General features: G+C 36.5%; 1 protein-coding gene across 2 annotated transcripts; it reads right to left on the bottom strand.

The window, feature by feature from the left end:
• Positions 1-1641: 1641 nt before the first annotated feature.
• On the bottom strand, positions 1642-11663 carry LOC116108973 (mitogen-activated protein kinase kinase kinase 1-like). 2 transcript variants are annotated; one of them, XM_031395209.1, is made up of 6 exons: positions 11510-11663; positions 4456-4528; positions 4316-4375; positions 2930-3040; positions 2253-2499; positions 1642-2129 (listed from the first exon to the last, which is right to left on the bottom strand). In XM_031395209.1, the coding sequence occupies exons 1-5, from the start codon at positions 11656-11658 to the stop codon at positions 2287-2289; spliced, it is 606 nt and encodes a 201-aa protein (XP_031251069.1). In that variant the 5' UTR covers positions 11659-11663; the 3' UTR covers positions 1642-2129; positions 2253-2286. The 2 variants fall into 2 exon arrangements, with proteins under 2 accessions (XP_031251069.1, XP_031251071.1); XM_031395211.1 differs by having other exon boundaries at positions 1642-2110.
• Positions 11664-15946: the final 4283 nt, after the last annotated feature.

Here is a 15946-nt window from a genome sequence, read left to right as displayed (position 1 = left end):
TATTGTCTACATCATTACTAATAAAATTCAACCAAATGGCAATCACCAATCTAATGTGACATTATGATTAAACCTTTAGAATGTCAATACAATGCACCTATATAATTAGTATTATAATTAATTATTAATATAATTTTTATTAATTATTAGCTATTAATACAAATCTAACATATCAAGATAGAGTAATAAATACAAACCCAATATGTCAATATGGAGCAATAACTACAAACCCAATATATCAAGATGAAACAATTTACTTGGGCTCATTAAACCACAAATTTTAGTTGTCAATCCAATGTGTCAAGATGGAATAATTCTATGAGTTCCAAAATATGTCACGTGTCAAACGACCAAAGAGGTTATATATATATATATATATATATATCACTTGCTTTAGCCTGAAAACTAACCAATTTATGGAACCCATTTAAAAATATTAAAAACCCTCTTACAAAGTATCAAAAATCCTTTTATACAGTACATAATTCTCGGCATCTTGGCAATTACAACAGTGTGTTTCATGTTAAACAAATAATAAATGAAATAAAATAATGTTACATTTACAAAGAAATCTTATAAAAACTTTCATACAAGATGATGTGCCAAAAAACTCTATTTTAAAAACCGGACCGAACCAGCCGGCCCTACCAGTTGGACCGGGACCTGGGGCCTTCTCCAGGTCGGGTCACTCTTTTTAGTTGTTTCAAGTTTAAAATATAACAAACATACCCCTAACTAATACGCATCAGTCCTTGAAGGTTTCAAATCTAGCAAACACACCCTCTGGCCAAATGCAAATCGACAATGACCTCCCCTTTTCTAGCGACCTTCCACCTTCCCTTACTGTCGGAAATCACCTTCTGACTTTCTCTGGCATTGTCACGCTTCATCTCCAGCGCTATGTGATGTTTCGCATGATTTTTCTTCCATTTCCCGGCATCGATCGGCCTTCTCCAACATCGACAGGCTTCCTCAACCACCGATCTACCTTCTCCCAAGCTCCCTTGTCGTCATTCATGAAGATCCAGTCATCTCACCCAAAAAAGCCACCGCGACCATTGACTTCCACCACCAATCTACCATTTTTCAGCGATGCCTTTACTTGCTAGCTACCGATTCGCCCTCCCCATCATCCGATCTACCTTCCTTGGTGTGTCGTCACTGCTCTTCCAATCGATCACCGATTTGCATTTGGCCAGGGTTGTGTTTGCTAGATTTCCAACCTATAGAGTCTGATGATATTTATCAAGGGTGTTTTTGTTAGATTTTAAACCTGTCAAACCATCGATTCAACCAACGGTCCAACTGGTTGGACCAGTTAAACCGTGACCTGACCATCAGAGCCGGTTACCCTCCGATCGGATTTTTAAAACAATGCTAGAAAATGAATAAAAGAGTGAATATAATAAATTTGATTTTTTGTTTCACTCTTTCATTCATTTTTTAACATATCATTTTATACGATAATTTTTGTATTTGTATAAAAAAATTTGTAAGATTTCTTTATAAGTATAAAATTATTAAATGAAATAAACCCATTATTACTAAAACATTTGACGTCAATCATTATCTAACAACTGTCCAAATGAAAACATGTTGAGTTTTATTAAAATAATAGGAAAAAAAAAAGGAGCAATTATATACATTTCAATATTTCATTTCATTGATAATGATAATGTTCCAAACTAAGTTATTTACACCAATCTGAAATTTACAATTACTCTGGTACAAAATTGACCCTTCCAACACTTTAATCCCAATGAGAAAAATGAGAAGAAATCATAACAGAAAACACACCTAAGTTTTAGCTACACGAGAGCAACCAATTTACGCATCAATCATCTGAGAGAAATTGGTAATCCACGGAAATCGTGCACACACTATCTTGATTGCCCATTGGTTCGACACAACAGCAAGTTCATGCTCTGCTGTCGTGTGACAGAAACTATGCCTAGTAAAGCTTCTCCCAGAGTGCACCATTTGAATCTGTAATACCAAAAATTTGCCAACAGGTAGATGTAACAGCTAAAACATGCTTCGCTTCTGTCACCTGTGCAGCATAAAATACTCTCAAGAGCTTTCAAAGTACTGGCAACAGGCCTTGTCACACCTATGCACAAAGGATGCAACTGCAAATTCAAAATATGGAACCTTAAATGTAGCCAACTGAAACAATAACCAATTATCATAACAAGATGTCAAACCTACAACTCTATATGTGTTCACAATACAAGTTCGTGGTGCTAGATTACCTCCTTGTGTACACCAAAGGTTGATCGAAAGCTTTCAAGACTGCCTGCTGTTATAATGAGGAGAAGCAGGACCCCGGGAAGTTTGCAGTGGCCTCTTCAAAAATGGATGGTCCAATAATTGTGCAGCAGTAGGGCGCTCATTTGGGTTAACTTGTAAGCATTTTAGGATAAAATCTCGGGCATCTTTGGATAGTGAGATAGGTACTTCAGGGGGTACGCCCCTGCCTATCCTAAATAACGCTTGCATCTGTCAACCCATACAAAAACATATCATCACCAAAACACAAAATCCAATTTCTGAATGGGTAACAACCTATCAAATTCTAAGAACAACTTAGTGTTCCTAAGGGAAAAGGTAGTAAAATTAAGGTTTTTGCAAAGCAAGGGCACGGTGGCGGTTTATCATATTGGACAAGGATAATCCATACATATAATATCACTCAGAGTTATCCTTGACCTGCTTTTTATGAAATAAAATCGAAACAACTAACTTTTGACAGAAACCTAGACTGCAAGCCAGACAAGCTGGGTGTTTTAAAAAATAACATATGCTCAAGTTCGGTATTATCTTTCAAAAATCATAATATGTTAATATAAACAAACCACATCACATAAAACAGGGAAAGTCATGTAAAAGTAAAAATCAATTTGAACACATAGTAAAACTGAATACATACGCCTTCCAAGTTGGAGTATGGAGGTTGACGGGTTAACATCTCCAGCACCGTGCATCCGAGGCTCCATATATCAGCTGCTAGTCCATACCCACGGTTCTTTAAGTTCACAACCTAAATTGCACAATTATTTTGTTAACCTGAAATGCCTTGGAAGGGTAATCATTCCCAGATAGAATGAAAAGACAAACCATTAAGTATGGTCACAAACTATAATATAAATAAACAGTTAAAGTGTGAAAACTTATACAACAAAAGCTTTTGGGCTGATCTTGATCTAGTTTTCATATATGTTTTTATGGTTGTTTAATCAGTATATAACTACTTAAATTAGTTGTCTCTGCACAGCATAAAGAGTTTTGGGGTGTTCTTTTTGTATGGTTTAAGCCTATATAAAGGTCCATATATTATTTTGATCAATAAAGGACATGATGAATGTATTTTGAATAATGACTTTTGTCTCTTACAAGTTTCCCCATTTCCTATTCTTCTAGATTTCTCCAATCTCTCTCATCTACCACTCCAACAACTTGATACCATAGTCTGAAATTGATTTGCATGTTCCCAAAATGAACGATTCCTAAAACAGCAAAAAAATGCCTCCTAGCCTTCCAAGCAGTCATAAACATCTCTATGCACCTTCAAAATCAAGGACGAACACGGGAATTAATGTTATAGAGGGCAAGTTAAATAATTTAATGTAATTCTAGGAAAACTAAGTGAGTGGGGAGCTAACTAATTTTAATATACATATAGAAAAAGTGAGCGGGGTCAAATCTAGAAACATTACACATATACAGCTTAATCAGAACAGAAAACTAAGCAAAAATTAATGAATTTTGTTTTTTAGTGGGGTCACCAACCCCTACTCGCCCCTTAATAGGTTCTTCCCTAATCAAGATCACTAGCCTCCCATCTACTAGTCACTCCCATCTCTAGTGTTATCCATTGTCCTTGCCAGGTTACACATACCTTTACCAGCCCTGAGCTAGAATAGATCCAAAAACATACAACTTTACCTAATTACCCTTCCCGATGTAGATGGATGAGAAGAGGAGACATATCTTGCATTTGAGATAGAGATAAAAAGGAAGGTAAAAATATTCAAAATTAAAAAGCAAGAAAGTAGAATTTTCGACATACAGTCCTTAAAACTAGATATATAAAGAAAATAAATTGAAGGAAAAAGAGGAAGAATATACTTTAAACCAAACATGTCAATTCAAAAAATACATATGCCAGTAAGAACTCGATTCAAAACTTACAGCCATTGAGTATAAGACAACAATCAACACTAAACAAGTCATTCAGTTACACTTCCAATTTAAGATATGGTGGACACTATTATATTTTGGAGATATAAATTAGACAACAAGAGAAGAGGCAAACCTCAGGGGCCATCCAGAATGGAGTCCCTTTGCAGGATTTAACGTCATTCATTTTAGTTGCCTGGAAAGATCAAAGGTACATTAAGAAGCGTTGCAGTTAAGAATTTTATAAACAAGAGTTTAGTTGCGAAAGAAACCTACCTTTGCCAGTCCGAAATCTGCAAGTTTTACAGATCCACTTGCATCCACCAATATATTGGCACATTTTATATCCCTTGAATAAAGAAAGACAAGTCTTAAAAGAAGCTACACTAGCAAATAGAGGACTATAATAAAGAAATCTAAATTGCCATTTTCAAGTTCCAACAAACACAATGATATTACTTATCAGAAGGATTACAGTGCAAAAGCGTCTATGAAGTTAATGCAATGTAATTGGAACTAAGGCTTACTTTTGCTTAGTTTATGATGGAACCACCTGTTCAATTAACTCAATCCAACCACAAAACACAAGAGCAGAAATGAAAGTAACACACATCCTGATAAAACTGAATGATATTATTGTATAATGAAAGAAATAGCAACAGCAAGAAAGAGTGACCACAGATCAATCCCCAACAATTCGAGGAGCTGGACCCTCCCAAATTACCTATCAGAATTTACTTGATACCTCCTTTACCACTCTCTAGCTATTTATAACCAGATACTTACTAAACTAACCTTACTCTAACAAACTTTATTCTATCCAGCCACTTGCATGCAAATCCCGTAACAAACTCTCACTCACACTCATTACCCCTTAGTGCTCTTTTTACGACCCCTCGACTTATAGACCATATTAACGGGAGATGGAATTGAGGGAATTGCGTGTTGATGACGTCAAAAGACTCCCATGTAGCTTCAAAGGGGGGCAGATCCTTCCATTGAATGAGGACCTCTTTGGTACCATTGAGTAGGGACTGCACCGCAAGGACTGATTGTGGGTGAACCTGGCGTTCCATATCTTTGGTGAGAAACGTGGGAAGTGGCTGAACTGGAACGGAGTTGTGTAGGCTGCGTTTGAGCTGTGACACATGCAACACTGGATGAATTCGAGCAGTGGAGGGTAGAGCCAGTTTGTAAGCTGTCAGACCAATTCTGTCCACCACCTCAAATGGCCCATAAAACCTAGGACTGAGTTTCTTATTCAGTTTCCTGGCTAAAGACCTGAACCTATAGGGCTGAAGTTTGAGGTAAACAAAATCTCCCGGAGAGAAGCTGATATCTCTGCGATGTTTATCAGCCTGCTCTTTCATGTGTCCTTGAGCAGATTCCAAGTGATGTTTAAGTTCATTTACGATGGCATTACGGTGAATGAGCTGTTGTTCACGTCTTCAACTGAGGAGGGGTAATCGGTTAGCTTGAGGAGGAGTGGTGGGTCCTTGACATAAAGGGCCTTGAAGGGTGTCATTTTAGTGAAACGATGGTACGTTGTGTTGTATCAATATTCTGCCCAAGAGAGCAAATTTGTCCACTGTTTAGGTTGGGAACTACAGAAACATCTTACATACGCCTTTAAACACCGATTGACCACTTCGGTTTGGTCATCCGTTTGTGGGTGGTATGCGGAACTGAACTTGAGAGAAGTCCTCGCTGCTATGAAGATTTCCTGCCAAAATTGGCTCATAAAGAGTCGATCTTAGTCCGAGACTATAGATTTGGGAAATCCATGAAGCTTAACAATTTCCTTCATGAATATCGTAGCAACCCCCTTTGCACTAAAAGGGTGAGACAAGAGGATAAAGTGGCCGTATTTGGTGAGCCGATCAACCACCACGAGGATACTATCAAACCCCTTGGCTCGTGGTAAACCTCCAATAAAATCCATCGTCAAGTCGTCAAACAATTGCTCAGGTATCGGCAAAGGCTGTAAAAGCCCGACTAGCTTGAGGGCTGTAAAAGCCCGATTGACTTGGCAAATAGTGCAGGCCTTCACAAAATCTTGAACATCTTGCCTTATCCTTTCCCAATAAACAATGTTGGCCACCCGTTTGTAAGTCCTGAATGCCCTCCACCTGGGTTGGAATGGAATTCTGCCAAGAGTTTAGCTATGAATTTGGAGCCTTTTGGTAAAACAATTTTGGTTTTGTACAAAAGACACCCTTGCCTAAGTCTATAGTGTGGTTGATTGTTAGGGTCAAAGAGAAGGTCCTAAATGATAGGCTGCAACTTGGGATCTTCTTGTGCTTCACTGGCTAAATCTTCATATTCTGTAAACTGTACTACTGAAATGGTGTTCAAATCTGGTCCCTCCACTCTTCGTGATAAAGCATCGACCACCTTATTTGTTTTTCTCGGCCAGTAGTGAATGTCGAAAGAGAACCCCATTAGTTTGGACAACCACTTTCGTTGTTCAAGAGTTTTAATTCGCTGGTCAATGAGAAATTGTAGACTCCTTTGGTCAGTTTTGATGACGAATCGTTTGCCCTATAGATACGGGCTCCACCTATGCACTGCAAACACGATTGCCATTAGTTCTCGTTCATATACTGACTTCTGTTTTGCTTGTGGAAAAAAGGCTTCGCTTAGGTAAGCTATGGGTCTTGACTGTTGGACCAGAACGGCTCCCATTCCGTGACCTGAAGCATCAGTTTGCACTTCAAAGGGAAGTGCAAAATTTGGAACTGCTAAGACTGGAACCGAAGTCATAGCTTCCTTGAGTCTATCAAAAGCAATTTGTACTCCCTCATTCCAACTAAATGAATCTTTTTTAAGCAAATCAGTAAGTGGTTGTGCAATACTGCCATACCCTTTGACAAATCTCCGATAATATCCCGTAAGGCCTAAATATCCCCGTAGACCTTTCACATTGGTCGGAACAGGCCACTTAACCATCGCCTCAATCTTGTGTGGGTCTGCTTCCACTCCTTGCGCTGAAATTAAATGGCCAAAATACTTTAGTTTCTGTTGACCGACCAGGCACTTCTTCCTATTCATTACCAATTCGTTGTCTTGTAGAATCTTAAGGGCTTGTTCGAGATGAATCACATGGGAATCTAGATCAGGACTGTAAATCAAAATATCATCTAAGAAGACCAGCACAAATTTGCTCCCTCGTTCCAACTAAATGAATCTTTTTTAAGCAAATCAGTAAGTGGTTGTGCAATACTGCCATACCCCTTGACAAATCTCCGGTAATATCCCATAAGGCCTACAAATCCCTGTAGACCTTTCACATTGGTCGGAACAGGCCACTTAACCATTGCCTCAATCTTGTGTGGGTCTGCTTCCACTCCTTGCGCTGAAATTAAATGGCCTAAATACTCTAGTTTCTGTTGACCGAACAGGCACTTCTTCCTGTTCATTACCAATTCGTTGTCTTGTAGAATCTTAAAGGCTTGTTCGAGATGAATCACATGGGAATCTAGATCAGGACTGTAAATCAAAATATCATCAAAGAAGACCAGCACAAATTTCCTCAGAACAGGTTTAAAAATAGCATTCATCAGGGCTTGAAAAGTTGACGGTGCATTAGTTAGGCCAAATGGCATAACTAGTAACTCATAGTGACCGTCATGAGTTCGGAAGGCCGTTTTGTGAATATCCTCCTCCTCCAATCGAATCTGGTGGTATCTGGATCGTAAATCAAGCTTCAAAAAAAACAAAAAACAGCCCCAACTAATTCATCTAACAACTCCTCCATAGTGGTTATGGGGAACTTATCAAGGATAGTTATCTCATTGAATACCCTATAATCAACACAAAACCTCCAACTCGCATCCTTCTTCTTGACTAGTAACACTGGGCTGGCAAAAGGTCTGGTGCTAGACTGAATGATCCCTGCTACCAACATTTCTCCCACCATTTTCTCTATTTCATTTTTCTAGAAATAAGGATATCTATAGGGCCGTATATTGGGTGGTCAGGCTCCCTCTTGTAGGACTATGGCATGGTCATGCTATCAGTGTGGGGGTAGTTTAGTGGGTTGGTCAAACAAATGGCTATACCCTTCCATTAATGATACAATCCTAGGGTTTGTGGGTTCTCCGTTCTGTTCTGGCACACATTCAGTAGAGCAAAATTCAACTAAATAGCCTCCTCCTATGGTATATAGTGACCTTAACATGGCTTTTAGAGACACCACCGTCTTAACCAGGGATGGATCTCCTTGTAGGCTCACCCTTCTGTCCCCCAACTCAAATTTCATTGTCAGGTTCTTCCAATTTGCGTAGACATCACCCCATGAACTCAACCACTTCACCCCTAATACCACATCAACTCTACCCAAATCAAAAGGTAAAAAATCTTGGGTAATCTTAATGCCTTGGACCTTCAGTTGCACTCCCCTACAAACACCTCTCACCATGACACCATCACCTACCATCACCCCAAACCTTTTTCCTTTTTCAATTTGCATGCCCAATTTGCAAACCAAGTCGTGCGAAATAAACTTGTGGGATGCCCCATTGTCAACCAACACAATCACCCCCACCCCTTCAATCTCTCCTTTAATTTTCAGAGTCTCGTCAAAGGTGATTCCGACGATAGAGTTCATGGATAAAGCTAGAGGGTTACCTTCAGTAGTGGATTCTTCGTCGTGTCTGGTGGTGTTTCACCCTTCTCTGGATCATCATCTTCCCATGCCAACAAGATCTGCAGAGATTTGCTCCTACATCGGTGGTTAGGGCTGAACTTTTCATAGCACCTAAAACAAAGCTCCTTCTCCCTTCTGAGTTGAATTTCCGCTTCAGTTAACCTTCGGAAATTTTCCCCTCTGGAGCTCAAAGCTATTGTCACCGGTGGAATATCCCTCCTGTCAACAGAATGATTTGACGAAGAGTGCGTCTCGCCTGAGATTTTAGTGGTATTGGACCACCAACCGGGTCGCCAACCTCTGGGCTTGGAGGGACCCATGAATACCCTTCAATTTTTACATTATGGGCTTCAGTAATTTTGGGCCTAATTTTATACAGCACCCAGTTCTTTTCTTCAACCCAATGAGCCTGTTCCATCACTTCACCTAGCTCCTTGGTCTGTATGAGACGCAATTCAGCTCTGATTTCTTCCTTCAGTCCATTGACAAAGATACCCATTAGTATCTCTTCTCCCAATTCCTTCAACGGAGCTGTATGTGCTTCAAATTCTTCGCGATACTCCGTCACTGATGCAATTTGTCTTAGTGCTACTAGTGCCTCATAGGCTGTCCCTTGAAAGGATGGTCTAAATCTGGCAATTAAAGCGGCTTTGAAATCCTTCCAATTCTGGACTGGTCTCCGAGATTCAAGCCATTGATACCAGTTTAAGGCTCTTCCTTCCATGCACATGGCGACGGCCTCCACCATCTCCGTTTCTTCGTATCGATTAATGGCAAAATATCTGTCAGCCTTGAAGGTCCAGCCAAAAGGATCATCTCTGTTAAAAATGGGCTGCTCGAGTTTGCAAATTTTTTTGTTGTCCTTCCCACCATCCCCACTGTGATTTTGTTCATAGCCCTTATCTCTGCCAGAACTCCGATTTTCTAGAGATACAGACATTTTCTCTTTCTCCTCATAACGTTTCTCCTCCCTTTCCTCCCTCAACCGCATCAATTCTCGCATCTCTATTAAGTACTCCTGGACACTTTCTAAGTCAGTCTTCATCGTGCCCGTATCTTCCTTCACGGTTTTCATTTCCTTTTCCACATTTTCCATTTTGTTCTCCATTTTAGATTTTCCATTACCTAACCTAGCTCTGATACCAAGTTGATGGAACCACCTGTTCAATTAACTCAATCCAACCACAAAACACAAGAGCAGAAATGAAAGTAACACACAACCTGATAAAACTGAATGATATTATTGTATAATGAAAGAAATAGCAACAGCAAGAAAGAGTGACCACAGATTAATCCCTAGCAATTCGAGGAGCTAGGAGCCTCCCAAATTACCTATCAGAATTTACTTGATACCTCCTTTACCACTCTCTAGCTATTTAACCCAGATACTTACTAAACTAACGTTACTCTAACAAACTTTATTCGATCCAGCCACTTGCATGCAAATCCCATAACAAACTCTCACTCACACTCATTACCCATTAGTGCTCTTTTTACGACCCCTCGACTTATAGACCATATTAACAGGAGGTGGTCTATCAGTTTAGGACCTATTAACTTTTTTCACAAAACTTGACAAGTCCATGCACCTGGCCAGGACATTGGATTTCATAGTTTTTCTTTAAGTAGATTCACAAAAAATCTTTTCACCCATCTCTACTTGATTTTTAAGTATTTTCACAAGTCCTTAAACAATAACTAAACTTCTTATGCACACTTAATCTGGTTTTGGCTACCAGAAAAAGTAAATTTATTAAGGTAAATTTTTTTTGGCAAAATGTGAGCCAAAGTCTCCTTATGCACACTTAATCTAGTATCTCAAAGCACTTCAGTAGGAGATGTAACCCCATATACGTACACCTATGAAGATATCATGTTATATATCATTTCAAAATAATTTATAACTCGCCAATTTAGAAATTCCACTGCTAAATGATAACAGTCAAAAAAATTATCCCCCAAACATTTTAACCTGCCAATTTAGAGATTCCAATGCTAAATGGTAACAGTCAAGAAAATTATCCCACAACATTTTGACCCGCCTCTTATTGTTATCTATTGTTTAACCTTGAGCTAGAAAACAGAACCATGATATTTGTGGCAAAATGGGCATTTGGTCTCTGTGGGAGGAGAAACTAATACTTACTTACCTGTAAATGAAAATTATTGTCAGTTATTCTTTTAAAAGCATATGCAGTATGATTACATCCTATCAACTTGAGTGCTCATTCTTATTTGTATTCTCTTTTTCCTTTTCTCTTCCTTACTAATGATTTTCATATTCCATTGTATATTAGACTTTATATCAGCTATCACAAGAAGGAAAATTGAACATTAAAAACCACCAGCACCTACGGTCAACAAAATGGATGTTCCTAAACCAATCTAGCTTCAGCTTCAAAAAGCTCCATTCTAGGAAAGACGACCTATATATAGTCATATATTAGCAAACAAACAGCTACAGGAAGAATCAATTCTATCTATGTTAGCACAGATGAAGTTACATCCATTTGAGTTCAAAATCTCAGTAAGCAAAATGAAGGAAAAAGAAACAGGCAAAAACTCTTTCCAAGAAGATTAATGAGTTAGTATATAGGGGATCAAAAACATTATTAATTATAGAAGAAACACATCATGATGGGGAAAGAAACAAACAATTCATCAGTAAGATCATTATATTACCTGTGAACCACATTTTGCTCGTGTAGATACTTTAAACCACTAAGGATCTGCCTTGTGTATGCAGAGACCTGAGAATCCCTCAAATTATACTTTTGATAGAGATTTGCAAGTGAACCTTTTGTTACAAGCTCAAGGAAGATATAAAGCATCTTGTCATCCTGAAATCATGATTAGAATTAAAAAAAAAATAATAATAATAGAACTGAAATTTGCAAAGATGTAAACAGCCAGATGAAGGAGAATCTAGAATCCATATTTTTGTAGTTCTTCAGGGATTAATGAATTTGATAATGATTCTTTAGTTTTACTTTTCCTTATATAATTTTCTTATTTAAGTAGGATTTAAATGTGTACAGTAGATTCAAATACCATATATGGGCAAGTATGTTTTGATTAGAATATTTACCAATGCTCATCCAGTCAGGGCAATACTCTTAAAAAATCCAATGTAAAAAAAAAATGCGAATTACATTGTATATATATATATGATTATGTTTCTAAACTACATCTCATACATATATTTTATCCAAAACCATATCTTATTATCGGCCCTTTTATGACTATATTAGAAGTATTGTGGCAAATGGGATATTATTTCAAGCATTTTCGAGTTGTATATGCCCCCTTAATGCAATCGATTGTGTTAATGATAAGGAAATGGTGAGAAAATTTCACATGACGGAAAAGAGAAAAGTTCATAGGGTTGATGTCAACCAGGGACAGAAGCATGCATTGAGTTTAAATTTTTTAAATACAAAAATTATAGTAGACTGAGTGTTTAGTAAACATTCTTGGGAAAAAAAAAAAAAAAAGGTTACAATAAGTGTAAAGTTGAGCTTATTGGGCTTCATAGCCAAATTTTGGTTAGTTTAATTACTATCCCAATATTTTATGTGGTCTAGTTATTTTAACAAAACTAATAATATAATTTTAAATAATTAAAAGCCCATTTATTTTACTACTCCAATATAGTGTGATAAAATCAATTTATTATATATATATTTAAAAAACTTTCTTGTTTTTTATTATTTCATGTCAAATAAGTATTTATAATCCTCACAAGATAATACAATATGTATGTCAATCCTTCTTTAAAGGTATTTCTTTTATTTCATCAATCATAATTAAAAGAACATTTTTTTTCTTATGGATTGTATAGATCTCCGCCTCTCTCACTCATATCTCATCCAATAATTTTATCACTTTGAATATAATTATTTGTACTTTGAACCTAACATTGAGAGTGCTTTATTTCATTTGCATTGCATTGCATTTTTTTAACTTTTTTATCATATAATTACAATAAAATTTTTATATAAAAATAAAATTTAAAGGGTAAGGGTCATTATGTCTCATAATTATGTGTATGATTCTTTTCCCAGTAATAAAAAGTTTCTCAAACCAACAATATTTGTTAAAAAAATATGTTTAGTTTAAGTATTATTTAAAAAAAATATATTCAGCCCTCCCCTAATTCCTGGTTTTGCCCATTTAAGTCAACAAAATGCATGAGAAGTATATAATATTCAAGTTTGGCAATATAGATGCAAGACAAGAAAATGTACTCTATCATTACACAGATTTTAGCTCTCACTTGGTGAATATTTGATGCAAAGAATATATTATTAATATTATTTAGGATTCGTTTTCCTATTTCAGTTTTCCCATTTAATAATTTATTAATTAGGAATAGTTTTTAGTTTTCCTTTTTTATTTAGAATTCCTATTTAATAAGAAATTGGGAATGGTTTTCAGTCTAAAATTAGGATTTGTCCTAACTAGTATAAATAGGACAACATAGTTTGTTTATTGTATCTTTTCTTTAATTCATAGGTTTTCTTTAAACCTAGTTATTTTCTATTGTTCCAACCACAATCACCCTATCATAGTCCTAATTGTTGAAGATCTAATTGCCCTACAACTCTTCTGCTACGTCAAGTGGCATCAGAGCACAAAAGATCCTAATCTACGATTTTTTTCTGTTTCTAAACTATGGTTGGTCGAGGTAGAGGCAATCAGCCCCAACAAATTGAGTTTGCATCTGCTGAGATGCGGAGGATGATTGAGGACTTGACCCGAGCTGTACAAACCTTGCAGCGTCTGGAACCCGTGGAAACCTGAATGGAGAATCCGGAAGATGACCACAAATAGCTCGAGAGTCAAGAAGATCTTGAGACTAAAGAGGAAATTGAGGACGTGAACCTTTTTCATGAAGCTGGACCTGCAAATCGAGCGGCACGAAGTGGATTGGAAGAGAGGTTACTACACGCTCTTGATTTGAATGGTGGAGGAGTAAAAGTTGAAGTAGCTGATTTTTATGGAAAGTTATATATTGATGATTATTGTGATGATCATGATGAACCGCCACAATTTGATGATGAAATTTTAAAGAAAAATCAATGTTTGACGAAAAATTAATTCCTAACGAAGAAAATTACTTTGAAGTACACATGGATGATTTTGAAAGAAATTCTATTGTCGTCAATTTTTGTGAAGACGTGCATGATCACTCCAACAAGATAAAGCTAAAGGAGATTTTGTTTCGAACAATTGGACTGATTGGATGGACATTATAACTAAGATTGGAAATTTTAAAATTCTTCGAGCATATTACTTGGAGATGAACTTAGAAAAATTTCAATTAAAGCAAGTTGAAGATGAAGATGTTCGTGGCAGAAATTCGAGGTAGAATTTTTTTCTAGTAGGGGAGAATGATGCAGAGAATATATTATTAATATTATTTAGGATTAGTTTTCGTATTTAATAAAATAGTAATTAGGAATAGTTTTTAGTTTTCCCTTTTTATTTAGGATTCCTATTTAATAAGAAATTAAGAATAGTTTTCAGTCTAGAATTCGGATTTGTCCTAACTAGTATAAATAGGACAACATAATTTATTGTATCTTTTCTTTAATTCAGAATTTTAATTCAAAGGTTTTCTTTAAACCTAGTTATTTTCTATTGTTCCAACCACAGTACAAGAGCAGAAATGAAAGTAACACACAACCTGATAAAACTGAATGATATTATTGTATAATGAAAGAAATAGCAACAGCAAGAAAGAGTGACCACAGATTAATCCCTAGCAATTCGAGGAGCTAGGAGCCTCCCAAATTACCTATCAGAATTTACTTGATACCTCCTTTACCACTCTCTAGCTATTTAACCCAGATACTTACTAAACTAACGTTACTCTAACAAACTTTATTCGATCCAGCCACTTGCATGCAAATCCCATAACAAACTCTCACTCACACTCATTACCCATTAGTGCTCTTTTTACGACCCCTCGACTTATAGACCATATTAACAGGAGGTGGTCTATCAGTTTAGGACCTATTAACTTTTTTCACAAAACTTGACAAGTCCATGCACCTGGCCAGGACATTGGATTTCATAGTTTTTCTTTAAGTAGATTCACAAAAAATCTTTTCACCCATCTCTACTTGATTTTTAAGTATTTTCACAAGTCCTTAAACAATAACTAAACTTCTTATGCACACTTAATCTGGTTTTGGCTACCAGAAAAAGTAAATTTATTAAGGTAAATTTTTTTTGGCAAAATGTGAGCCAAAGTCTCCTTATGCACACTTAATCTAGTATCTCAAAGCACTTCAGTAGGAGATGTAACCCCATATACGTACAACTATGAAGATATCATGTTATATATCATTTCAAAATAATTTATAACCCACCAATTTAGAAATTCCACTGCCAAATGATAACAGTCAAAAAAATTATCCCTCAAACATTTTAACCTGCCAATTTAGAGATTCCAATGCTAAATGGTAACAGTCAAGAAAATTATCCCACAACATTTTGACCCGCCTCTTATTGTTATCTATTGTTTAACCTTGTGCTAGAAAACAGAACCATGATATTTGTGGCAAAATGGGCATTTGGTCTCTGTGGGAGGAGAAACTAATACTTCCTTACCTGTAAATGAAAATTATTGTCAGTTATTCTTTTAAAAGCATATGCAGTATGATTACATCCTATCAACTTGAGTGCTCATTCTTATTTCTATTCTCTTTTTCCTTTTCTCTTCCTTACTAATGATTTTCATATTCCATTGTATATTAGACTTTATATCAGCTATCACAAGAAGGAAAATTGAACATTAAAAACCACCAGCACCTACAGTCAACAAAATGGATGTTCCTAAACCAATCTAGCTTCAGCTTCAAAAAACTCCACTCTAGGAAAGACGACCTATATATATTCATATATTAGCAAACAAACAGCTACAGGAAGAATCAATTCTATCTATGTTAGCACAGATGAAGTTACATCCATTTGAGTTCAAAATCTCAGTAAGCAAAATGAAGGAAAAAGAAACAGGCAAAAACTCTTTCCAAGAAGATTAATTAGTTAGTATATAGGGGATCAAAAACATTATTAATTATAGAAGAAACACATCATGATGGGGAAAGAAAC

The sequence above is a fragment of the Pistacia vera genome, unplaced genomic scaffold (genome assembly GCF_008641045.1).
Source record: "Pistacia vera cultivar Batoury unplaced genomic scaffold, PisVer_v2 Contig570, whole genome shotgun sequence".
Taxonomy (NCBI): Eukaryota; Viridiplantae; Streptophyta; class Magnoliopsida; order Sapindales; family Anacardiaceae; genus Pistacia; species Pistacia vera.
Note: the sequence above shows the minus strand (reverse complement) of the source record. Positions and strands in the feature narration are given on the sequence as shown.

What these genes read in the sequence shown, in the direction of transcription:
- LOC116108973 (XM_031395209.1), bottom strand. Translation starts at nt 11,658, where the DNA reads ATGCTTTATATCTTCCTTGAGCTTGTAACAAAAGGTTCACTTGCAAAT. An exon ending in CATTCTGGATGGCCCCTGAG is followed by an intron (nt 3,041 to 4,315) that starts GTTTGCCTCTTC and finishes TGTGCAATTTAG; the next exon opens with GTTGTGAACTTAAAGAACCG. An exon ending in CATACTCCAACTTGGAAGGC is followed by an intron (nt 2,500 to 2,929) that starts GTATGTATTCAG and finishes ATGGGTTGACAG; the next exon opens with ATGCAAGCGTTATTTAGGAT.